This window comes from Mustela nigripes, chromosome 12 (assembly GCF_022355385.1).
Source record: "Mustela nigripes isolate SB6536 chromosome 12, MUSNIG.SB6536, whole genome shotgun sequence".
NCBI classification, from domain to species: domain Eukaryota; kingdom Metazoa; phylum Chordata; class Mammalia; order Carnivora; family Mustelidae; genus Mustela; species Mustela nigripes.
Window position 1 is genome coordinate 122624797 of NC_081568.1, and position 27851 is coordinate 122652647.

The 27851-nt window shown below is 35.7% G+C and overlaps 1 protein-coding gene and 1 pseudogene across 1 annotated transcript in view; one reads left to right on the forward strand and one right to left on the reverse strand.

Annotated features, from left to right (window-relative positions):
- The first annotated feature begins 320 nt into the window (after positions 1 to 320).
- Positions 321 to 954, forward strand: LOC132028008 (glutathione S-transferase P-like; annotated as a pseudogene).
- Positions 955 to 8641: 7687 nt separating this feature from the next.
- Positions 8642 to 27851, reverse strand: part of ST8SIA4 (ST8 alpha-N-acetyl-neuraminide alpha-2,8-sialyltransferase 4) — a 95761-nt gene continuing 76551 nt past the window's right edge. The window contains 1 exon segment of the mRNA XM_059418294.1: positions 8642 to 10572. Coding sequence (XP_059274277.1) covers positions 10290 to 10572 — 283 coding nt within the window. The 3' untranslated portion in view covers positions 8642 to 10289.

A 27851-nucleotide genomic window follows, 5' to 3' on the forward strand; every position in this document is an offset into this window, starting at 1 on the left:
TTTTGGAGGGACACAGACATTCAGTTTATGGCACCTGGTTCCTTACTTCTACTCCCTGGGAGCATTTGCCCAATACACTATTTGCAATAAAACCCCCTTGAGCTGTTTATTAAAGGGAACCTATACTATGAATATGACATGAATATGCATATTTTGTCTCTGAATAGATTCCTTAAATTTATTATTCCCGTATACCTGTACATCTGCCAAGTTTACAAACATCAGAGTGGGTACGATCTCTAGAGGTGTAGAGAGAGAAGAAAACTGAAGAGAGCTCTGCCACCACCACCTCCAATGCCAAGGCTGGAAGCACTGCAACCATGGCACCTTACAGCATTGTCTCCTCACCTGTTGGAGAGCGATGTAAGGCCATAAGCATCCTGCTGGCTGACCAGGGCCAGAACTGGAAGAAGAGGTGGTGACCAACAAGACCTGCCTGTAGGGCTCACTCAAGCCCTCCTGTCTACCAGGGAATTTTTCTGAATTCCAAGATGGAGACCTTAACCCTGTACAAGTCCAAGGCCATCCTGCAATACCTGGACTACTCTCTTGGGCTTAGTGGGAAGGACCAGAGGGAGGCCGCCTTGGTGGATGTGGTGAATGGCTCCATGGAGGATCTCTGTTGCAAATACCTCGTCTTCATCTATGCCAACCCCACGGCAGGCAAGGAGGGGTTTATGAAGGCACGACTGGGGTACCTGAAGCCTTTTGAGTTCCTGCTGTCCTAGGACCAGGGAGGGACAGGTCTTCATCGTAGGCAACTGGATCTCCTTCTTGGACTACACATTGCTGAACTTGCTGCTGATTCACCAGGTCCTAGAACCCCACTGCCTGGACTCCTTCCCCCTGCTCTCTGCCTATGTGGCGTGCCTCAGTCCTGTGCAGGAGCTCAAGTCCTTCCTGGCCTCCCCCTAGCATGTGAAGATCCCTATCAACCACACCAGGAAGCAGTGAGAGCATTGTCATTCTCTGCAGGAGGTAGAGCCCTGCACATCTTCCTTTCTCCAGGACCAATAAAGTTCCCAAGCACGGAAATAAAGAAGAAGGAGAAGACTGAAGAAAAATCCTCAGAAATACATTTTAAATAAGGACAGGAAAGCACAAGCCCACAGAGGAAAGGGAGGGTATGGTCACTGAATGAGAATATTAGAAGGCTCACATTCTATATTTTGGAAAATTTGGGCAGGTGGATTTTCAAATTCTGAAACCATCCCCAAATCAAACTTTAAAGTCATGATAATTTGGAAGGATTTGTCAAAGTGATAGAAATAAGTCATTGTTCAAAGTCATTACTTGGAGGCAAGTAAAGGAGGTTTGTTTTTTTTTTTTTATGGTAGATTCCATCAAGCTGGAAACAAAGTTAATATTAACACAGATATTTGTAAGTGGAGGGTCTTATACAATGGGTAATTTCAGTAAGTCTGCACTTACCTGGCCTTGGTAGGTGTTTGGTTTAGGGTAGACTTCAGTTTGTTTAAACTTGTAATTCAACAATGATACTATACTGGTCAGGAGTGGGAGTGGAAATTACCTAATTTCCATAAGCAGTTTTTTAGGGTAACGGTTACTAACACACACACACACACACACACACACACACACACACACTGAGAAGGGCAGCTGGTTTCTGTTCTTTAGTTCTTTGTTAGTGGACTATTGCTTGTCTTGATTTTACTGCCTGACTACAAACCATGCTCAAAGTAGCCTGTGTCCTTTGCCTTGCCCCTTTGTGCTCTCTGAACTCTCTGGGCACTTCAGAGATAGAACACTAGTTACCAAAGGATATGATTTCTTATTCTCTTATATGTCTCCTCCAGGTAAACCTCATGTTTAGTAGAATGCCTTGTAAGTAGTATTACTTTATAAAAGCAGTTTATAAAGTATTTTTGATTTTGCATACCATCAGGATTTGCAAATGCATATATATATATATATATATATATAAACTCACATAAGAAAAACATACCATCAGCGTCTACAAAATTAAATAAAATTACCCTATAAGTGAATGTCTAGTATTTTGTTGTTGTTTGGTTTTTGTTTTTTTTTTTAAAGATTTTATTTATTCATTTGACAGACAGCGATCACAAGTAGGCAGAGGCAGGCAGAGAGAGAGAAGGGGAAGCAAGCTCCCCACTGAGCAGAGAGCCCAATGCGGGGCTCGATCCCAGGACCCCAGGATCGTGACCTGAGCCAAAGGCAGAGGCTTTAACCCACTGAGCCACCCAGGCACCCCTCTAGTATATTGTTAAAAAGCAGGACTAAGAACTATGAATAAAGACAATTACTACAACAACCCACAAGATTACAATGACCACAGAAAAACTGACTATACTTATTTTTCTTTCACTAAGTCTATGCTTTACCTTTGAAGAGCTCAGCAAATAAAGACATAAGGTAAAATAAAGACCTAAAATAAGGACTAAATAAAATCTAAATAAATAATAAAGACCAAAATAAAGACAAATAAAGACATAAAGTAAAATAAAGCCAAATAAAAATTTGGCTTATTAACAGAGCCTTCAGAAACATTTCTCCATATATGTACATGTTAACTACCAAACAGCTGGGCTTGGATCTACCTGGTTATTGTTCTAGATCTGAAAAACAGATGATCTATTTGAACACAATGACCTTACGCCTAATCATGGAGATCAACTCACATGGAATCTACAGCAGAACAACTCCAGGGTAGTGATCTTTCTTGGAAAACATCTGCTACGAGCTGAGTGTGTTTACATTTTGACAGCCCTGGCAGATGTGCTCATATACGGCCCATCTGTGTGGTGTTAGGAGGCTAGAGGTGAGGAAGCTGGTCTGGACACACAGTTGGGAGAGAGCTTATTGTAGTACGCGGAGTTGTTCTAGAAAATGCAAAGTAGCACCTCATAGCATTTTTTTTTCTTCCTGTGCTATTAATGCCTTATAGCAAACTGATTTGTTTGCATTGCCCAGAATGAGCAATAAAGTTATGTTTGGGACTGCTTTTTAACATGTAGCCATGGTCTGATTAATATTTCAGAAAAAAGAATAATTGTTATTATAAAAATTAATACAGAAAGTTTAGAGAATAAATAAATATATCAGTTTAAAACATTTTTCATATTTGAAAATGTTATTAAGATAATATTTTGGTCTATGGGGAAAAAAACACTGAATAAATGAAGTATTTATTTCTACCTGAAGCTTTTACATGTTCTATTCTCTGCATCGTTTGTTACGTTCTGAAGTATTATTCAAAGTGTGTTGTGAGGAACATAATTTCACACTTCATAGTAGTTACATACAAAATTACCTATGTCTTTTTAAAAATTATTTTTATTAACATATAATGTATTATTTGCCCGAGGGGTACAGGTCTGTGAATCATCAGTCTTACACATTTCACAGCACTCACCATATCACATGCCCTCCCCAGTGTCCATCACCTAACCACCCTCTTTCTCCCCCGACCCCGCAGCATCCCTCAGTTTGTTTCGTGAGATTAAGAGTCTTATGATTTGTCTCCCTCCCAATCCCATCTTGTTTCACTTTTCCCTTCCCTACCCCCTCAACCTCCCACCCTGCCTCTAAAAGAAATTTCTTTATTGTTAAGATTTCTCAGATGTTTTAATATGTTGGTGTATTTTCGGAATATCCAAGGAAGAAATATACAGAATTCTCATTCAGTGAGCATATTTTTGTGGAACATATCTCAGACTAATATTCTCTTGTGTTTACTTGAGAAATTTCACTTTGGTGATTGAGTCAGAAATCAGCAGTCTGGAAGGAAAAAATTTAAAAAAAAAGAAAAAAGAAAAAATAGATTCATATTAGCATTTACTTATTTCACATAGTTCATTTATAGAGATTCCAGAAATTAAGGAACTAAGTGACTAAGATATATCTTAGTTTGATATATTATCAAACAATAATTCTATTCTTATATCCAAGATTTTTTTTTCTTTCATGGGCTCATGCGTGATGAAACTAGTTTATAGGGGAGATCATTAAGATGTTCTGTTAATTTGGATATTAGGTTATTCCCATTCTCATAAAGAGAAAGAAACTAGTGAAAAATGTTCTAAAAACACATAAAATGTATGAACTTCAACCTTAAGATAGTTAAGTAGTTGCTAAAAGAGATGAATGAAACACCCAAATTCAATCATGTTTGTTTAGGAATCTCACAATTAAGAGTTTTAAATAACTGTAATGTAATAGATTTTGTGATAGTCAGATTCTAACATAAGAGTAATGAAAACGTGCATGAAAAAAATGAGGAAAGAAGTTGGAGTGAGAATTGGTAGGGTTTATACAGCAGAACTGGGAGAGAGCCACTGACCTGGAAGGCACAGATCTTGTCATTAGAGACGTTTGTTCTGTTTGAAAACAGGGATAGCTTATTAGATGGTCCCGAAGCCCCAAGTTATATACCCCTCCTAAATACCTGCCTATACTTTTGAACTTTGCTCATTAAATAAATTTTTTTCAAGTTTTTAATTGAATTCTAGTTAGTTAACATATAGTGTAATATTGGTTTTAGGACTAGAATTCAGGGATTCATCAGTAAGATACAATACCCAGTGCTCCACACAAGTGCCCTCCTGAATAGCCCCCACCCATCTAGCCCATCCCCCACCTACTCCCCTGGGGTAATCCTCAGTTTGATCTCTATCATTCAGTTTCTTTCTTTCTTTTTTTTAAGATTTTATTTATTTATTTGACAGACAGAGATCACAAGTAGGCAGAGAGGCAGGCAGAGAGAGAGGAGGAAGCAGGCTCTCTGAGGAGCAGGGAGCCCGATGTGGGGCTCAATCCCAGGACCATGGGACCATGACCCAAGCTGAAGGCAGAGGCTTTAACCCACTGAGCACCCAGGCACCCCTCAACATTCAGTTTCTTAAGGTTTGTTTCCCTCTCTCCTTTATTCCATTTCTCATATGTTCATCTGTTTTGCTTCTTAAATTCCATGTATGTGTGATCATATGGTATTTGTCTCTCTGACTTGTTTCACTTAGCATTGTGCTCATTAAATAATACTGTTTGTAAACTTAGTTTCGCAGGGAACCTCTCATCAGTTAAAAAGACACGGCATCAAAATGTGACGAGAAGGTGGGCACCGAAGTCACACTGGCTGGATTCAATAATGGTTCTTTTAACTTCTGAACTGTGTTACCCTTAGCAAGTCACATAACCTCTCAATCTCATCTGAAAAACTGAGGTAGTGCTATATCCATTGCACAGGTTCATGCTGAGTTCTGATTTTATCCCAAGAATCAAGAGGGATTACCCATTGTATATGGATCCTTGACAATAAAAGGTAATTATGTAAATACAAGATCTATTGTCATTAAACATTATTAATGGTTCACTCTTGGTATCTAGCAAATACTCAAAAATTGCAGAACACTAAAAATGACCTCATGAAAACACATTAGTTTCTGGAGAAAACAGTGCAGAGTCTGAAAATGTAGATTTGACAGTAACATAAAGTCATGGAAGAAGACTGAAATATGCAGGTTTTCAGAAATCACCTCCTGGAATGTGAACTGCAAACAGTAGTAAGTGGACATAACAGTAGCTGAAATCACAAGTCAAGGGCAGCCACAAGAGCGTGCGGTATGTGAGGAGCCACGGACCTCTCCATGAAACCAGACTGACCCGCTGACAGTAGGATAAATTGGATACAAATGTAACTGGTGTTAACACTCCATTCCCTGAACCAGAAACAGAATGTACCGAATTTAACAAAAATTGTTAAAGATTTCCTAATTTTTTTTTTAATTTTATTTGCCAGAAAGATCACAAGTAGGCAGAGAGCAGGCAGAGAGAGAGAGGGAAGCAGGCTCCTCAAAGAGCAGAGCACCCAATGCAGGGCTCGATCCCAGGACCCTGAGATCATGACCTGAGCTGAATGAAGGCAGAGGTCTAACCCCTGAGCCACCCAGGTACCTTAAAGATTTCCTGATGTTTATGGAGCTTTTGATATTTTTCATGTTTCTGTGCATACGCTGTAAAAATAAATGGTTTGCCAGATTGTCACTGGCTAGCAGAGGGGCAGGGAAGACAAAAGCACTAGCTACATTTTGTTTAAAACTATCCTCTTATTGTACGAAGTGGAACTGGGGACTTGGATATAAGAGATGAGAGAAAATTAGGAAAAAAAAAGGAGATTTAATTTATTTTACAACTTTACAAATGATAAAACAATAACACCCAATTGCTATACATAAACAATAGGAAACAGTGTTGAACAGAATGAACTTTACAGAATAAATCTCACCTTTCAATTCCACAAATGATATAAGAAATACTCAGTAGCAATTATCCTGTGCAGCAGTGCTATCTCTGTAAACTTTTTTTTTCCTGCTATATACATTTGAAACACTTGTGCTTTTGCCTACACAAAGAAACATTTATTAAAAGGTGCTACTTAAACGGGAGACACAGGGCCTGGGAGCCACTGAAAACTGCAATTTAAATACATTGCCAGCTTGAAAACTTTTTTAAATTTTTCTTTTTTCTTTCTTTTTTTTTTCTTTTTTCTTTTTCTTTTTTCTTTTTTTTTTTTTTTTTAAGACTTGGCCATATTAGACCCTTATTGAAACTCTTAAGTATGAACAATAGAATTCAGTTATAAAGTAGATTCCTCTTAAAGCAGGTTAATAACTGAAGTCTCAAAAGAACTTCTTTATTCTAAAGTAGTCTAATCTCCAGACTGCTTAACAGCACAGCCTCTGAAGATGTTAGCATAACACGAATCTAGTGTGTGTATATTACAGACTCTGTGTGGGTAACACAGACACACATATATAACATTGTATATATGCATCACACATGTCTATTTGTACTATATAGATATAACTATAGCACATATATAATAAAATATCTATGTCTAGGTGGGCTTTATTTGGATTTTCTGTCATCAAATAGGAACAATAACCCTCTTTCACTCAATTTTTAAAAACATTGGTATACTGATAAGGTCTAATGGGAAAACTTCCAAACTCGTAGAGGTAACAACTAACTATACATGACTTTTCCTATACCTCTTCCACAATTATAGATACTCCCAACAATAAGCACATGAAAACAACTCTTATGAACCAAATACCACATTGTGTGCAGTAATGACTAACTGGCTCAATTAGAAATAAATTACTTTGTTCACCCTTTTCCTGTGTAGAAGCTTAGTAACTAGTTGGTATGTACACTACCCCCAGCATCACTTAAGTAAATTGCTTATGTAAGCATATATGTAGAAATTTCCATTAGCAGTTGATAAACATTTCATATGATATACAATACATAAAGACATTTGAATGCCCAGCACCTTCCTTCAGACAGAAAAACTTCCACAGTAATTTCATCAGTCTTGTGGGCTGAATCACTAGATTTGCCCCCCAAATCTGTTACTGATTCTTTTTTTTTTTTTTTTAATTCCAGCAACCTAATATTGAATATAGAACAGGCTGGGTAATAATGATGAAAATATTTCCATGGCCTATTCATGTCAACAGCACAGTAACAACCACGTTCTCTAAAGGACAAGAATATTTCACAATCAGCTGCCTGAGCATTGCCAGGTACAGGGGGAAATTGTGAAAAAGAAACAAAAAATTAAAGCTGTGAACATATGGTAGTCTCAAAAGGAAAAAAATTCAGATGTTTCAAGTATGTATTTATTATTTGATATTATCATGATCCCTTGTGGCCTCATATTGGTTAAATGGAATTCTTCTTCTTGCTTTTAGCCTTCAGCGATTTCCTTGCCTCATCCTTGTAAGAAGGCCACAGTAGCTTGTGAAGGTGGTGGGGCAGATGGAAAGCCATACAATAGGGAATGGAATGGTCCTGTACAGTTTGTTTTCTTTGAGCACTAAATGCCTTTAATTGAATTCATTCTTGAGTATTGAAAGTTCCCTGAGATGAACAAAAGTAGTCTCAGTCGATACTGAAGCCCTTTTTTATATGCTGAACATTTTTAGAACTGGGCAATTAATTTAGAGAACACAAAGTATAGGGCAACAAAGCAATGCGAAGCTAAAAAGGCACTACTCAATGCATCTATGAGATAAACATTAATGCACTAAACAGTGAGTGGCTGGGATGCTTTTGCTGTGGCCTTAAAATTGTTTAAACACATTTGTTGATAATGCAGTAAAAATGGCAAGGTTCCTTGCTGCTGCTTTTGAAGACATACTTTGAATGAGTTCTGAGGTGGATTTGACTATTAGAATTTACTTGTAACTTCAAATTTTTTATTGAATTCAAATTAAAGCCTACTCAAAAAGCTTACCCATAAGTAGTAAAAATTAAGGTTCTATAAATCATCTACCTTGGATTTGTTACGTGGATCAGACTTTTCATCTTTACATTCTGAATTTGTGCCTAGTTCTTTAAGATTTCCAATAGATAAGAGGTTAATGACAAAAGTGCATCATGTTCTGTCCATTTTTAGCTCTGCATCTCCTTTATGCATTCTATTTTGTTTTCTTAGAGACACATGAATTCTAAAAAATAGTATTCTGAAACCCAAGGTTCTCATATTTTTAAAAATTATACCACATATTATTAATATATTAAGAACTGTCCTGTGAACATCCTTTTCTATGAGAACATGTATGTGTATATATATATTTATATATTTATAAATATATATATGTGTATATATATATGGAAAATCTCCATGCTCTTTCTTTTTTCTTTTTTCAGACTGTCTTTCCTAAGAAACAAAACATACATATTCCCCACGCTATTTCTTCTTTCCTCAGACTGCTTTCCGTAAGAAACAGTAAGTCACGTAAGTGTTTCAGGCTAAGAGTAGAAGTGGGAACATAGTACTCCTGCTTTCTAAACAGTTTGCCATTAGGATTACCTACCAGTATAGTATAAGTTAACAGAAAACTGGCCTATTGGTCAATTCTATCACATGTTAAAACTTTTTGAATCACTTTCTTAATAATCTCATGTGCTTCTTTGAAAACACATTAATGTGATAATGTGAATAAATTTAACCACAGGAAAATATTGGCCAATTTAATTCACTTGAAGTGCAAATACTGACACACAGATTCATTATTAAACCTCTTAAAATTAATCATCTGTTATGAAGACAACATTCTACTAATCATGTTGTTTCTGCACTAAGAAAATTTAACAGTGACGTAAAGAGAATGCCAATCTTTCCATTTGAAGAATAAAGGGAATATCAAAGAACTGGAAGTCTCATTTCAGCCCTCTCAGTCTAATACTTATTCTAAAGGGCAAAATGCTTCCACACAATTATTACGAAATGTAAAAGCTATGGAAATCTTCCTTCAAATAAAGATAAAGTTTGAGTTTGAAAGCTTTAATATCTCTAAAGACAACTTCCATATTAGTAGCATAATAATATATTAATACAATATTTTCATGAAAGGAGAATGGTTTGTTGTGTAGAAACATCAGCACAATCTTTGGTACCAAAAGTGCTTGTTTTCTTTCTGCTAATTTTACCATCTCAGATGACACAGAACATCTTTCCTTTAGAATGGCTCAAGATGACTGAGTGGTACAGTTTAGCTGGTACCTTCTACACCCCTGGAAAAAAATCTGGAGGTCTAGAGTTGTGCAAAATAAAACTCTTTTACAAAGTCGTCATGTGATTGCTCTTTAAAAATATAAGAACTTTAAAAATGATTCCTTGAAGGTTATTTATCTCATTCATATTTATCTCAGAAAAGATTTCTAAACACCCTATACCCAAACCAAAAGAGACTCCAGAAGACAAAACAAAAACAACAAAAACAAAAACATAAAGTTCATGATCAGACTCAGAGTCCTGACTGAAGGCATTTACTTGAGTTGTTTCATCTTACGGATTTCACTGCTCAAACTATTTCCATCTCGATTTCTGCTGACAAGGATGGTTTAATCCCCAGGGCTGAGTTGTATTCCTGGGCGACTCTTTTAATGTGCTTGGCGTTGCCATGGCAGCCCAACAGTGATGAACACATTTGCCTCATTAACTAATGACAAGTGCATTGTTGGATCTTGTAAACACTACTGATTATACATTCAAACTGTGTTCTTAGTGGAAGTGGCACTTACTAGGACCCTTGAAGTCAAAATATGTGTTTTTTTAGAGCACTTTGCAGGTATTTCATCAGCTGGTAGCAGATTTCTCATAAATGTCCTCTATCACCTTGTATCTAGATTCTTGGTGGATGCTGAAACTCAGTCTGATTTTGGATCCCATTTTCAAATCTTAGGAAGCATCTTCAGAAAAGAAGTGCGTATTCAGTTTGTATGTTTTCAAATGTGCTTTATTGCTTTATACACTTTCCTGTTGTTAGTTTCAGAGCTCCTCTATTATGCAGCACATTCAATGTTTTGAATTCTAATGGCATTCTGTGAGGACTGGCGTTGGAAAAGTACCTATATTTTAAGTCATCATAGTAATGATATTTGACGGCTTTTCCATTCAAATCCTTAGGGAATGGCCAGAATCCATACAGGTGAATTTCATCACAGAATCTTGTGGCAAGTGTATACATGAGGAGACCTGTGCTGGGTCTTTTGATGGGAACTTTGTTTGTCAGCCAGTAACTGGAAAAGAAAAAAACACACACAGAAAAGAATTTAGAGAAACATACATCATACCCTATGGCAAAGTATATACGATGTGGTATGGAAGTAAAATTAAATTTGAAAAGTATCATTATGAGTAACATTCGAAAGACTGCTACAGCAATAACATATTTCTCAAGCACTTAGAAAATTTAATATATGGATTTTATTTTTCCTTATTCTTTATCTCCTTGCTTATTTTTGAGGTCGTATAAAGTGAGAAAGTGTGTAAATATTACTGTAGAATATCATATTCAAAATGAATTCAGAGCAAACATTTATAATAATATACAAAACAGAATCTTCTCAGAAAGTGTTAAATATCACTGTGAAGGACACAGTAATTGGGAAGAGATTAGGTAATTCTCCTAGAAAAAGAGAATTTGAAACTTTGCCCATAAGTTTTTCAAAATCTCTGATATTTCAATTAAAAATCTAAACAAATACTTCACTTGCCTTATACTGACTTATTTAATTTCAATTGTCCAAATTCCATTTTAAAAAATTAAAAATACTGCCTTAACCCACAGAAAAACAGCATAAAACAAATAACATATAAATAAACAATTCACCACTTAGTTTAACATTTTGTTACATAGATAAAAGAAATTTAATAAATATTTTATACTATTCATTTTCAAAGGCAATAAAATACTCCAAAATGTTCAGATCCATCATTGTTGCCAAACTTTGTTCACCTGAAAAGCATGCAAATTCACAAGTTAATCATCACCCCGGGTGAGGAAGGGGGTTTCCAATACTTCATGGCATACTCATTACCTTATGTGGAAACAGCTAAAAGAGGAAGGGTGTAGATTTTCTTTAACTTTTAAAGTTGCCCAATTACAAATAGAATAAAGCTAATATGTATTTTTTTTTAATATTTGTTTTAACTCTTGTCTCTTACCTGGGGATATATATATACCCTGCCTGCCATTCAAACATAAGGTGGAAGATTCTACTAGATTCTAGTCATTGCTGTATTTACATATTTGCCTTAGATTTTATATAATATTCTTTGTCTTTTTTTAAAAATAATTTATGAAGCTTTCCGAGGACACCAAATACACCCAGTCTACTGAAAGTTGACCAACAAATACTGGACTCTGAGACATCCCTACATCCAAATAGGGAAAATACACTTATGAACTATCACTCCTCTTTCTCACCCCCTCTTTTGAACTGGGATTGAACTTTCACCTTTTTTTTTTTTTTTAAAGATTTTGTTTATTTATTTGACAGAGAGAGAGATCACAAGTAGGCAGAGAGGCAGGCAGAGAGAAGTGGGGGAAGCAGGCGCCCCGCTGAGCAGAAAGCCCGATGTGGGGCTCGATCCCAGGACCCTGGGGTCATGACCTGAGCTGAAGGCAGAGGCTTAACCCACTGAACCACCCAGGTGCCCCTGACCTTTCACATTTTTTAATTTTCTAGCTGGGTGAAGGCCACGTGCTGAATGTTTTGAGCAATATGAAAGGCACGGTAGATCTTTTATTACCAGAAGTGTGTTAAGGAAGCCTATTTTCAGTAGAGGAGATTTATAAGGAGTTTTCACAGATTATTATTTAAGAATTTTTCCACAGCACAAAGTTAGCTAATGAACAAAAACCATCGCACTTACATTGTAAGCATTGTGAAGAAACCACGGATACTGGTTCTGTGCCAGGAGCTTACACTACAGTTTGAAGGTTTTGAAGAGACTGTGATATAGCCGAGAGCTCTCTCAGCTTTGAGAAAGCAGATGCTCTAACACAAAATTATGATCATTGGAAAATTTTGTGAATGTGATCTATATGTGATTACAAATGTCAGTTGATAAAGTTGGTTAGTTTTTATTTAAAAAATGCACATATTTATAAATTTTTAAAGAGGCTGAGGTAAGTTCAAACTCAAAAAATGATTATTTCTATTGGGGAATGTCAATGATTGGGAATAGTCCAGCAATACAAAGGTCATGCTAAATTATCTTATTTCTAATGTGAGGGGGAAAAAAATCATCAGGCAATAATATACTGCATATTATTTGTAGGGGACTCCAAGGTCATATTATATGTGACTTCAAGAACACATTATAAATACACATTTTCCATTTTCTGGAGAGATTTTCTGGATAGCCAATCAACCATGGATAATCATAAACAAAATACCGAAGGAACTTTTATATGTAATACAAAGCAGCAGTTATAATATTAGAAAAAAATGCCAAAGGCAAAATTATTAGCCTAAATGTTTTAAAATAGTGTCAGAGATATATAGTCACTCAACATTTTTTGATCTGGGACACCACATGTGACACCACAAGCAGAAAATCTTCTTACCCTCAAGTACCTGATGTCTAAAAGCAGAGCAGGCCATGAGCTGAATGGAGACGTCAGCACATCCAGAAGAAAGCAAGAGAAAAATGTGATTCTTGGGACAATTCTCAAGTATGTGATGCAATTTCAGAGATTTTATAGAGGAAATAAATTTGTGGCTTTGGGAATAGGGAAGCTATACCCACAACATTAATTAATTGATATTAATAAATACGGTGTTTTGAAAACTAAACTCAAATCGCAAAGCCTCCTATTTGAAAATAATGGGTACAGAGCCTTTAGAGACGTGTTATTTTAATCTATGCAGTTCAAAGACGGGTGCGAAAAAACGTTGCTTTAGAACTCCTAACACTCTCTGATGTTTGACTTGTAACAATTTCAATAATCTCAAAGAAATAATAAACTACCCATTTCCAGGACATTTTCGGAGAAAAAGCACACAATAAATGCCATTTATCAAACAGCTCTTAATAAATGGTATCAATATGTAACAGATAAATTGAAACAAAACTTGAAAGCAGGTTAAGAATTAAGGCCACAGCTAATAACATTCTGTGAAGTTAAAAAGAAACAAGAACTGATCCGAATATAGTCAGTAAGAATTTCCTATGTGCTCATTATAAATCTAATGTTGGGCTTGAAATTGTATAGGCTAACATAAATTACTGATATTCAGTAGTTGCCCTGGAACACGTTCCATATGTGAAAAGCACAAAAATGGATATTCTTTTTAAATTCTATTAGCACAGTCAGAGAATATCTGCCAACTTTACAAGCCAAAATCCAGGGAACAATTTTAAAATCCGTATCTGGAAGTATCTAGTTATGTACAAGCTGACATTTAAGAACCACAAATTTCTTGTGAAGAGTTAATCAAAAATAGAATGCTAACTTAAGTTTTTAACCCTAATTAGGAAAAAGAAAAAGAACTGAAAGTAATGCATATATAAAATAATGAACTATTTATATTCTAATTCAGTACAAGCTTTTCTAAATTTTATCTCAAATTCATTTCCGTTGTAGTTTAAAATTGGCAATGTTTTCAATTCAGCAAATAATCTAGTTTCCATGTATGTATTTCTTTTTATAGATTGATTTTTTTTTCATCATAAAATCAATGTGGGCTCCCTGTAGAAAATTTGAAGAAAAAAGAAATGAACGAGGAAGAAAAACATTCCTTATAATCCAACTACACAGTGATAATTACTGTTATAATGTGCTGCATCCTCTTGTTTCCCTGGCTGTTTTGGATCTTAATATATATTATGATCATTCATACACAGAATGTTTTTCACCAGAGAGGCTAAGTTTTATTTCAGATACTATCAATTCCCTTCCTCCCCTTCTTTCTGCTACAGTGTTAGAATACTCTGTCTTGTTGGGCGAAACAAACTCACACTGGATTTTAAGTGTAAATTGAACATTTTTTTTTAAAGATTTTATTTTTTTAATTTATCCATTTGACAGACAGAGATCACAAGTAGGCAGAGAGGCAGGCAGAGAGAGAGAGAGAGAGGAGGAAGCAGACTCCCTGCTGAGCAGAGAGCCCTATGTGGGGCTCAATCCCAGGACCCTGGGATCATGACCTGAGCCGAAGGCAGAGGCTTTAACCCACTGAGCCACCCAGGTGCCCTGACATTTCTAACTTTTTATAGATGCAATAGCCTCCATTGGCCTCACTACTTCCCAGCACGGAAGCTCTGTTCTTGCCAAGCAAGGCGTCTTACCTCCCTTTCGTCCAACATATCCATCCCATTTCTTACTTCAAACTAACTCAATATTTTGCCATGTTTGCCTACCAAATCCGTGTCACAAGATGTGAGTGTGAATCTATGATAATAAGACTTGAGTCTTTGGGAAAGCTACTTCACTTCCTTGGACCTCAGTTACTAATATTTAACCTCTAAGGTTGTTATGATAATGCAAAAGATATAGTAAGTGTGAAGGTCATTGTACAAGCTTGACACCCGGTAAGTAATATTAACTGAGTTTTAGCATATCCCATAACCCATTCCTCAGTCCCACTCACACATCCCACTTCTCTTTGGGTGCTTTGTATAACTACATATTGCCTGGAGAATTGTGGTCATGTCATTTAACCTCAATGGGCATGTTTCCTTAGTTGAGAAATAAAAACACCTGATTGTATGGCCTTGGGGTTTCCTCTATCCGTAAGATGCTATGGCTGTTTCAAATCATCTTTCTCCATGAAACTGCACACTGCTAGAAACTGGGTGAAATGCTCTTGACTCTTCTCTCCTACCTTCTCCTCATTCTGTTCTCTACAACTTTTTTCAGGTTTTAATATACTGAAAGCAAAGAAAGTACTTAATATAGTAGTTTTGATATTAAACCCCACACTAGATTAGATTTTGTCTCAAAATTAGGTAATGGGGAACCTGGGTGGTTCAGTGGGTTAAAGCCTCTGCCTTCAGCTCAGGGGGTCCTGGGATCGAGCCTCTGCTTGGTAGGGAGGCTGCTTCCCTCTCTGTCTCTGCCTACTTGTGATCTCTGTCTGTCGAATAAATAAATAAAATCTTTTAAAAATATATAAAATTAGGTAATAATCACCTGAGAAGCCAAAACATATTATTTCAAGCAACCAACATTTTCAAAATAAAAGAAAAAAAACTTACTTTCAACAGCATTCAGCATTTGATATACTTATGACAGTTCACACTCAACATTTTGGCAAACAAGGAACATTAATTTGCATTTATATTTAAACAAAGGAGTCTACAAATTTAGAAGTAGTATTTTTTTCCTCTAAAAATCAAACATGAAAACTTCTAGAAGAATATAAAATATAATGTAAAATATTCTAGAATGTGGAATCCCACTGTGCCAGTTTTAGTATTATATTATATGCAAAGTTTCTATTTATGAACCCAGCAATTCATTTCTCTGAAATGTGATATGAAGTACAGAGCATGGGGTGCTTGTGCATACTATTTCTTCTCTCCTTTACCTCTCCACAACTGAGCTTTGTGCTTGTCCTGCAGGAAGATTTTGTTAAGGATAAATAATATGGCTTCTGGGTCTGAAATAGCTATAGAAGTTTGAGTTACTATAAAAGAATTAGCTTTCTATAATTCATCTTTGCTGAAGATGGGTTAATCTTCCCAATTCTATACTCCATGCTGCAAAACAACTTTTTAAATAATACCTGAATATTATACACAAGTTTTCATATTTGTTAATATGTTGGCTTGTTCTTAGAAAAAGGACATGGCATAGGCTGTATAATATAAAACTTAAGGCAGTCATCCCTGGGCATATTGAAATGGAGTATCTCTACTGCTTCATTTTCAACGGTTCACACAATCCTTCCATTGTATCCCCAGTCTGAGCTATGCTCCCTCTCATGAATTGACTTTTTAAAGTGCAGAAAACTTAATTTTTTAAAAAAAACTCTTTTAGTAATTAATGATGTACTATGTATGTTGGCTAACTGGATTTAAATGAAAAAAAAATAGATAAATGAAAATATCCAAAGACAACAATTAAATGTGATTATATGGGAAAAAAATTAAAAATAAATAGAACTGTTTTACTACCTCTTACTAAGATTATGATACCTCTTACTAAGATTATGAAATAGATTTGTCTTTCTGTAACAGTAGGTCTGGTGATGATTTAAAAACAAACAAACAAACAAACAAAAACTTCGAGCACTATACTCACAGAGAATAACAGTCCACCATGAATTAACTCTTATAGTATCCCATTAAAGGAAAAAGCGATGGATCTTAGATCTCCCTTTCATATGAGGAAACAAGGGGGTGAGAGAGGCATATTTCATGCTTTCTGGCAAGCCAGGAGTGAATCCAGGAATAAACACTTAAGCGATATCATACAAGGTAGCAGCGGTAATACTAATTTATTGAGTGTTTATAAAGGACTAGAGACCGTGTCAAGAGCTCTAACTATGCTGTCTATTTCATTTAACCCTCATCACAAACCCGTGAATGGATGGAGGCTAGTTCACAGATGAAGACACTGAGTCTTGGGCAGGTTAAACAGCCAGTTTAAGGTCATGGAGATTGCAGGCAACAGGACCAGATTTTAAGCCCACACCTAGCTGGCTATGATGACTTCAATTTTAACTGAAAAGGAACAGGATTGTTTAGCTTCTCAAGAGAATTCAGCTTGGAATAGTAATTTCCTTGGTACATTTTCAACACAGGGTTCATATGGGGAAAAGAAAAAAAAGTTCTGTATGGTGTTTTGATGATCGACAGTCTGTGTGTTTTACACATGGAGCTTTTCTGGCTTTTTGTTTCTTTCAAAGGTAAATAAGAGCTGACCCACTTTCCCCGTGAACACTCTCAAAAGTACTCCAAGTCAGATGATTTTGTAGTTTCAATATATAACTTGCTTAACCACATTGCAAATGTCAAAGGCAGAGACACTGTATCAAAGGGTGGGGATTTCCATGCAGATATGAATCAGTTTCTTAAAGTATTTGGAAGCATTATTAAAATGAAAGCAGGAATTTGTGACCTCAAGGGGTCAATATGTCAGTATTTTTTCTAGATATCCTTTGCATGTAGAGCTCTATATGGTTATACTGACCTTCAAAACCTGGTTCATCAGAGTCATAGAGTTCTCATGGCATGGAGAAGGGAACAGGAATACTAAGTTAGGCCCCCAAATCTCTATATTCTGCTTGTGTTATGTCTACTACAGGAGTCAGACTCTGACCTTAACTCTGAATTTCAGCCTTCTTTTTGTCTAGCCAGATACATAGCCTGGTTGAGCATTGACAGTATTATAAAACTCAAGATCTATCTATACTATGTTGGTTTTGCCAAGTGTCTTGTGTTTTATTAGTGAAAATATAACTCTGGTTATTCATATTCACAGTTTTAACATATTTTTACATGCTCCTCATAAAATTCCGTATAGAGGCTGTAGTATATATCATAATTTCTATTTCACAGTAGATCTAGTGAAAAGTTCAAGAGGTAAATGCTTTGTCTGAGTTGGCTCAGCCAATGTGCTGGTGTGTTGGTAACTGTTTAACAACAGATATTAACTAGTAGGATAGAAGGAATTGCTGATTTGTAGCCTTTGCAAACTTCTGTAATGTAAATACTCCCATCAGGCCCGAGTTCAAGCTATGGACCTGATATCAGTAAACAGTGAAGAGGGACCAGATGGTACCACCCACTCTTGGCAGCCGGCACCAGCTCTCTCCAGTATATCACCAGCTGTAGAACACACAGAAAATATTCTTTCTGACCTGTAGCCCCATAAGGTTTGCACAAGAAAATTCAACATTAAAGAAACTTGCCTTAGAAAAATTTCCAGGTAATTATTTATATACACTTCATTTGTAAAAAGAGAAGATGGGGTATAATTTGCTTCTTATAATAGAGAAGTTTAACATTATCATACAATGAAAACAGAAAGAGATGAATGAGTCTTTTATTTTTATCTCTCAAATAAGATATTTAAGCACAGTGTTGGATACACAGCAGATAGTTAATGAGTGCATATTTAATTTACTCCTGCTGCAGTTTTAGAGATTTTTAGTGTTAATAAAAGGGAATATACTCATGGTTTGGCATTCTCTGAGTGACAGTATTTAATAGGATAAGCACTGGAAAAGCTGGAGTTTTGACTTTGCTTTGCCTTAAACTAAATATATGATCTTGGGCAAACCAGTTAAACTTATTCAGCTTTAGTTGACTCAATGATAAAAAGAGATTTTTAGTATGTCTCCTACTACATCTAAAACTCTCATTTTTAAAAGGTCACAAGTAATCTGAATTCAGACTGAGAGACATGAGAGTTCCTCCATTTGCAGCTGGAGTCTTATGTTTTGCTTGTAGTAATTAACTACCCCCATTTTTATAACGTATGATCTGACATCACAGGCAGCATATCCCTTTCAGTAATGTTATAGAGCTGTTGGATAAAATCATCCCTGCCAACATTTTAACATCATATCCAATTTCCTATAATGCTTGTAGCTAGAGGTCAGAAAATTTTTCTCTACTTACAAATTCATAATAAATTGATTTTTGACTATTCAAAAATTATAAAATTATCCACCATAATTTCAAAGATAAAACTGGTGGAAGAGAATAAGGTAAAAGAAAATGGGATCTTGCTCAGATGGAGAGAAAAATTAAAAACAGAGGGCTTCCTTTGAAGGACTTTATTTGCCATGAAATAAATCTGAATGGAATTTAAATGGAACATTCCAAAAATGTATTACATGTTGGTTAGATTTTGGTGAAAGGGAATTGAAAAAATTATTATAGATGAATTCTATATTGTATCTATTGAAGATCGGGTGCCTGGCTGGCTCAGTTGGCAAAGCATGCAACTCTTCATCTCAGGCCTGTGAGTTTGAGCCCTACCATTGGGCGTAGGAATCACTTAAAAATAAAATCTTAAAAAGAATATATTAAAGATTGTGTCTTTGGGGACCGCTCAAAGATTATACTTAAAAACTTGAACTGGAGCATGGGGGCTGTGGGAAAAAAAAAAGTAAGTAGATGTAAAGCCACACAGGTTTTAATGACCTTCTTTTTTAACCCAATTGAACTCTGAAAGACAACCAAAATTTATGACCTGAACTGCCAGCATGAGGAAGTGATGATGTCTGAAAGGTGAAATACTGGAAACAGAAGGGGGATGGTCTTTTGAAACACGATGATAGAATTAAATAAGGTTCATGCTAATATTGCCTTGTGTATGATTCCCACTAGGAGATCAGATTGCTTTCTGAAGGTCAAAAATTATGGAAACTTTGCATTTTTCCTACCAAGATTAAAAGGAAACAAACCATTTATCAGAAAATGTGGAGTCCTACAAGAAAAGAAATAAATAATTGAAAGCAAGTGGGGGAAGGTAATCCTGAAGCTTACCAAAATGGGTTAGATATTGAAAGAAGAAAATGATAGCAGTATTTTATCCATGCAAATGTTTTCTTTTCATAAACATTATTCCAAGAAGGTACTTAGAGATTATATTTCCACATTCCCAGATAACATAAAGATAACTTCCTGATAAAAGTCCCTTTACTATGATAAAATGTAAACAACTCTTCTAATGGTCTGATGACCTTATTTTAGCTTGATGTGGACAATTTACAAATGAGTATGCCCAGTTTCCATCAATAAGTCAGGTTACATTAACCTTCCAAATAGGAATTGTGCTAAAATCTATTTCAAGAGGAGTAAGGACCAACAGATGTGATCTATAATCCATTCAATAATGTAAAATGCTTGCTAGCAAAACATAGCCAAACTGAACATAGGCCAAAGATCAGACTTCTCAAAGCTCAGTGAAGGAACAGCATCAAGATAGCTAAATGCAAGTTCAAAGTAGTTCTTTATAGTCTTCCCAGCAAGTATCAGAAGAATAGCATTTGGGGAAGTCAGTCAAATTTAGATCATTATTTTTTATATTCATTCCTGCCATAAAGTATGCAATACTGAAGGGAATGCCCATTTAGACAATTTCCTTGTCCTTGGTATAAATTTATCACTCAATTAATGGCTTTCTGTGAGCATATAAGTTGATAAAGGGGCTTCCAGCCAAGGGAAAAGCCCTCCTGAAGGAATATTGCCAGGGCAATGCCACTGATGTAGGTTTTGGGATTTGAATTTTATTCCAAAGCAACTTGTCACTAGAAATACTACTGCTATAATTCTGCCCCCAAGATTAATTACAGGAAATTTTATATTTTTATCCCTGAAACGTTGAAGGACTATGAGGTAGTACATAATATTTTCATTATGTCAAATATCAATGAACACTTGGGTCTCTTCCCTGCAGACGTCAATCTATAGCTGATGAAACCCCAATTTGATGCAATCAATGGTAACTTTCCTTCTTTTCCTCTCTTTCAGCATCACTTAATACCAATCCTTTCAATGTATTTTTAGGTAGACTGATTTAATTTTAAATCACATTTATAAAATAGTTGTCAAATGGAAGCCCATTAGCAGAATTAAAAACCAAAACCCAAAAAACAATGTTCTTATTCTTTTGAGGAAATAAAACAGTGAAATACATCTGTAAAGGCAAATATACTAGGTAATACGCTATTCTTTGTGATAGATAAGTATAAGAGTGAAAACAGTACTACAAAATCAGACCATCATGTAACAAACTGTACCTTGACTGAGATGTGCCCCTATTATGATGTTTGTCACAATATTCAATTAAAATGCAGTATTGAAAGAATGAAGTTGCACCCCTGTATCATACCATCTGGAAAAAAGAACTCAAAATGGATCATGGGCCTTAACTCAAGAGTTAAAACTCTAAATCTCTTAGAAGGAAATACAGGAGTAAAGTACCATGACTTCAGAGACGTTTTTACTAGATAGCAACAAAAGAAAAATTAAAAAGGACTTAATCAAAATTAAAAATTTTGTGTTTCAAAAGATGCCATTAAAGAGTGAAAAAACAGAATGGGAGTATCTGTAAACTGTATATGTGGTAAGCGCTTTGCATCAAAATACATACAAAACTACAACACAATGATTAAAATATAAAAAATCAATTTTATGAGCAAAGGCATAGATATTTTTCCAAAGAAGACAAACGAATTGCCAATATGCATATGAAAAGATGGTCAGTATCATTGGCTATCCGGGAAAAGTCAGTCAAAAACCACAATGAGATACTTTTTCACACCACCTGGAATGGTTATAATAAAAAAGACAAGTAATAAGTGTTACTGAGGATATTATGGAATTGGACACTCAGACATTGCTGGTACCTGTGCATGAGAGTGAAGTGGAATAGACCTTTTGGAAAACAGTCAGCAAGTTCCTCGAAAGGTTAAACATGAAGTTACTAACCATGTAGCAATCATACTCTCATGTAGAAGATTCTCTCCTCAACTAAATTTAGTTCGATTCCTCTGAGCTCTTTTCTCAACTAGGCGTCTACTTTGGCCTTCTGCATCCTTGCTTGTTGAGTCTAGTTCTTAGCAAGAATTCTGCCAAGTTTCAGTTTAGTGAGAATTCCCCCACCCCTGATATCTGTTTATCTGTGTTTCAGTTTCCTGATCTGTAAATTTGAGGCAAAACATCTTACCTTCTGGAATACTGGAGGAATTGAATGATCTGATAAAAATAACAGTTCATACAAAGAACATAATAAGATTATAAATTTTACACACAAGATCAGTTTAATATATCATGCTGATGGAATCATATTAGGAAGGTCAGTCACATTATCTATGTACACGCCTATAGATCATTCACTCAATTTGCAACGACCTTAATGGAACTAGAGGGTACTATGCTAAGCCAAATAAGCCAATCAGAGAAAGACAAACATCATGATCTCACTGATATGTGGAATTTAAGAAACAAGGCAGAGGATGATAGGGAGAAAAAGGTAAAAATGAAACAAGATGAAACCAGAGAAGATGATAAACCGTAAGAGTCTCCTGATCTTAGGAAACAAACTGAGGGCTGCTGGAGGGGAGGGGAGTGGGGAATGGGGTAACTGCGTGATGGATGTTGGGAAGGGTATGTGTTGTAATGAGCACTGATGAATCACTAACTTCGACCTCTGAAACCAGTAATATATTGTATGTTATTTAACAGAATTTAAATTTTTTTAAAAAAGAACATTCACTTAACTAGTGCATTTGAATTTAGCTTAGCTCTTGTTTTTCTTTCAAGAATTTGATGGGGCGCCTGGGTGGCTCCGTGGGTTAAGCCACTACCTTCGGCTCAGGTCATGATCTCAGGGTCCTGGGATCTAGCCCCACATCAGGCTCTCTGCTCAGTGGGGAGCCTGCTTCCCTCTCTCTCTCTCTGCCTGCCTCTCTGCCTACTTGTGATCTCTGCCTGTCAAATAAATAGATAAATAAATAAATAAAATCTTTAAAAAAAAAAAATAAAGAAGCTGATGGATTATTGCCTGCATTCTGCAAGTAGGGCCAAGTCATCTAGCAAAACAAAACAAAGCAAACAAACAAAAAACCCCACAATAGTTATTTTTTAACTTGATAAATTTTAAAAAGCAGGGATAAATGATCATAAGGTTTCCACTTAGAATGTGAACTATGCAGTTCAACTGAATATAGCAATCATGAAATTCACATAGGTTTAGAGGCATTGCTGAAGACAACCATTTATTTCACATGATTTGTTTTCTTTTAGTTATACCAATATAATAGAAATTCAGGAATGAGAGTCACAAAACTTTTTTCCTGACTCTTTGAATGAGAATGTAAGTTGATAGAGATAATTAGCTCAGACTTCATAACAATAAACTTATCAAGAGGGTGAACCATAACTTTCTTTAAAATGGAAATGTAATTGAAATGGCTTTTTGTTTTTGTTGTTGTTCAAGAGGAGTATTTCCATAATAAAGAATCCAAAATCACTTATCTGATGATTGATTCTACTGGGGGGAAAAAAATATTGAAGACAGGCAATCTGCGGGAGTTGGTTTACAAAGCATGTGTACAGTATTCTTGACCATCTGTTTCTCGTTGTGTTAGTACATTCACGTAATATTGTTTTGGATGCTGACTCAAATTTCATTTATAAACTTCCTTGATGCACAAAACATGATAGAATATAGAAAACAAGGGATGAAATCTGTAGAATGTACAGGTTCAGAAAAGGAGTGTACACTACTGGAAAGTAAATTACATTTAAATTTTGGAATAAAAGTGATTAAGTTTAAAATATTACGGAAGTTCACACTGGATCTCTAATGGTCTTGCTTAGCTAATAAAACACCTCTCAAATATCTCAGCTGCTATCTCAATGTTCATACTTTCAAATAAAGAGGCTAAATGAAATGCACCACCAAAAAGCTGCAAATCATTAAAATTCATGGGCATTCTGTAAGAGCTGTCTAGAGGGTCCTTCATTTTGTACTGGCATGAAAATAAGCCTTTTCGTCTTTGGCTTATCAACTGTGTATAAAAGCAAACTCAGGAGCTTAGGAACTGAGCTATAAATCCAAAGTACATTAAATTATAGAATCTAAGATAAAAAAAGGAGCCAACGTAGGCCATCCTGTAAAGTTCCTTAATTAAGAAAATATACCTAAAGAGTTCCTTGAAATGGCTGCCTACATGAGAGAGACAAGAGAAGATCCTTAACCAGCTTATTAAAGTCAGAGATTATTCACTAAAGAAGGGGAAACAGGTGGATTTCTGGAGTGGTGTGGAAGCAGAAGCAGCATAATAAATATTATAATTGTTTTGATTGGGTTTAAGTCACACTACTGATTTTGAAATTCCAAATATAATTAAAGGGCATAAGATTTCCGGTTTTCAAAAGGGGGAAAGGTCTGAAAAAGCTTTGAGAATGGTCTATGAATTCTACCTAAAAATATTCTTTATTAACATTAAACTTTCCAAGTCAATGATGTTGAAATGCAGTAATAAGCACAGAAATAAGTAGTACACTGATGGATGTCTTTAATAGTTCACATTTTGGTTATCATATTCTGTCTGAAGCATATGGAGTTTCCAAAATATATATATTTTTTAAGTGTCCAAATTCTTAAGCATTTAAGAATTCAGAGTTAGCTCATCCAAACCAATTGCCAATTAGTTTGGTCTCATAGACTTTAATTTAAAGAAAACCCAAAATACTGTGACTGTTTTTCTCACAGCAAGAGTTACTGGGTCAGAGATAGGCTCTGAATGTGCAGCATAGTGACTGAACACTAGAGATTAGGTGGTCTTTTAGGTCTGGCAGCTGGTTAAGGTAAGGAAAATAATTCATATTGTTTACAAATGAAATATCTGTATATAAATAGAGGTGCATCCTCTAGCTCTAAATGTGGACCTGTCTGAGGTAGATATTTTATCATCTTTTTTATTTAAACAAAAAGTGTTATTTAACTAATTTATATCTTGTAGATTTGTTTTCCCTAAAACTGAATTGCCAGTAAGTTTCATTTTAAGAGGATTATACGGAGGTTAAAATATAATTGTAATCTGTATAATTTATGTAAAATATAATTTGGCAGAGTAAACAAATCCTTGCCAGAAGAGTACTTTATTTCCTCTCTCTTAACATTTAAGCAGCACTTCTACATTTCTCAAACTAGTTCTCAGAAGAGTTTTCTGACCAGAGAGAATCACAGGCAACCTGATACTTTTGCTGTCATTTCAAAAGTTGGTGGAAAATGGGTTGATCTGGAATGACCTGAAACTATTTTCTGTATGTGGTTCACTAGATGAAAGAAATGCGAAGTGTACGGCAAGGCTACGTGATGATCTTCCAGTTTTTATCGTCACACATTTTGGCCAGTTTCCCTGTTCCCTGTCTCTTGTCCATACTTAAGAGCTAACTGCATATTCCACTGTGGGAAAACATTGCTCTTTTTCAAACAGAAGTTCTATATAAGTTTCAATTTCCAGTTGATTCATCAAAACAAAGCTGGTTCAGAAAGGGGAAAAATCACAAATTGCTTACATCTGTTCAACCTAAAACATTATTCATAATCTGCCAGGGATGATGTCTAAGCCATCTGGGGAATATGATAGGTGTTTGGGGGAAAAAATATCTGTCACAGTGCAATGGAGAAATGACATGTGAGAAAGTCTCAAGGTTACCACATGGTTCAGTGATGACTTTTAGGTACTCTGCAGCAGACAAGTTCTGAATTTCTATACATACAAACTAGAAACATTAATCTACTCAACAATTTTACACAGTAAGCATGAACATACTTATTAAATAAACTGATGAATTACTGGAATCAAGAGTTTCTGAAATAAACACGTGAAATGAATTATTATAGGTTATGATTAGGAAATAGGATGTTTCGTTCCAATTAAAAAAGTGAATCTTTGGATACCTGACTGGCTCAGTTGGAAAACCATGTGAACTTTGATCTTGGGATAATGAGTTTGAGTCCCACACTGGGTGTAGAGATTACTTAAAATAAATATACTTTGAAAAAGTGAATCTGTATACATAATATACTAAGTATGGCCATATAATACATATGGTTATATGTTACATATTATATATACATTTATAAATATATATGATAAACTATGTAGAAATACACATGTAAATAATGATATATGATATGTATATATAGCTTAAGTATATATACATTTTCATAGAAAATTAGAGATATATTTACATAAACATCCCATAGGTATGTTATAATTACCTAAATATCTGAATATGGAGTTGACAATATTGCTTTAAAACAAAAAGTAGTTTGAGATAGCAAGACTTTTATGACTGTATATTTAGTTGAATTGAGTATTTCTCACATTTTCATTTGCTTTTAGAAGTCTGCTGGTTGAAAATGCAGAACAATGTACAATTCCTAATAAAACTTGGCCTAAGATGAGGCAATTTTACATTTATTTCAGCCAGTTTTATCAAGAATGTACCAAATTCAATCAATCATGAATTTGTTACTTGACCCTGTTTCCTACTTTTCAGACACTTTAATACAAAATTACAAGAAAAAAAATCTGCTTTGAAATTGATTTACTTCCATCTATTTGGACACACCTGGGGAACCATGTATATGAATCCCTTATTAGGAAAATCACTAAGATCACTCACTGAGCTTCTCTGGACATTAATGGAACAAGCTGGAATTTTTTCAATTTTATTATAAATTTTGGTGTTAATGGTATAAATTTATAAAAATGTTGAATAGGATAAGTTCAGTATCAAGGAATAAATACAAAACAATTCTTTAAAATCTGGGCTATGGAACTGTGTCTTTTGCAAACATTTCATTGAAATATCTTGGGGGATCTGTAACAATTTTTATCCTCGTTGACCAAAGAGGAGGACAACAGTGCATAATTCAAATGTGTATGACTTGCAAATACTCCCTGCCCCTCTCAAACACAGACCAAGAGAAACACTGAACCAGTCTGCCTCCAGAAAATACTTAGCAATCAAAGAGAAGAAGAGGTACTGGGGTCATTTCCACTCATCTGCTTATTAAGCAGCGATGATCCTGTTGAAAAAGTCACATTCAATGCGACTGGAGCTGTGCATTTGTATGTGCTCCCCCTGGGAACCAGTTTGAATGTTTTTCTCTGAAGATTTATGTATTTCAGCGACAGCTGCATTGCCACAATGTGCTGCAGTGGCTCCTCTTGACAGGTCATATTCTGAATTTCACATTCTGAATGGCAGCTGGGATGCCAGAGAGTTTCCTCACAGCGGGTGGGCCCTGTATTTCATCAGGCCCTCCCTGGCTTCAAAGACAAGCTGCACACACGTGTGGCTACAAGCCACTCTAACAAGTCCAGGATGTACCTTTGTCACTCTGGTTGCTCCCTAAATAGCAGTAACATTCGCGGTGACAGTCGCCATGACTCTAGGAGAACAGCGCCTTTTAAGATCCCAGATTTCCTGTGTCACGTCGTAGCACTTTCCCCTGATGCCACGGGCAGGATCAGCGCCAGGCATCACGATTATAAACACCAGGTAAGTGGTTCAAGTCTCAAACTGAATCTCTATTTACATCCATTTATCTATGGATTTACAGATCTAGAAACTGACATAAAAATCAAACACCTTAACTTATAGTTCTGGGACATCTCACCAATCAGAGCAAAGCTGTGACTGTAACAAGGGAACATGAGCCCACTCCCATTCCTGGGAATGTGAATTACCTGTCTGGCATGAGCCCTTGCTTCCTTCCGGTAGTGAGTTAACCCTTTGTGAGTTCACTACTGACTGGGGCCTGCATCAACCAACCACTGCGCAACCCTAATGAACTGATGGGTGATAAATTAATGTGTCCTGACTTGAGGACTAGTCCCCTCAGCTATTCAGAGTCTCTTTTTGTTTTTAGTTTTTTTTTAAAAGAATTTATTTATTTTTTTGACAAAGAGAGATCACAAGTAGGCAGAGAGACAGGCTGGAGGAGAGATGAGGAAGCAGGACTCGAATCCAGGACCCTGGGATCATGACCTGAGCCAAGGGCAGAGGCTTAATCAATGGA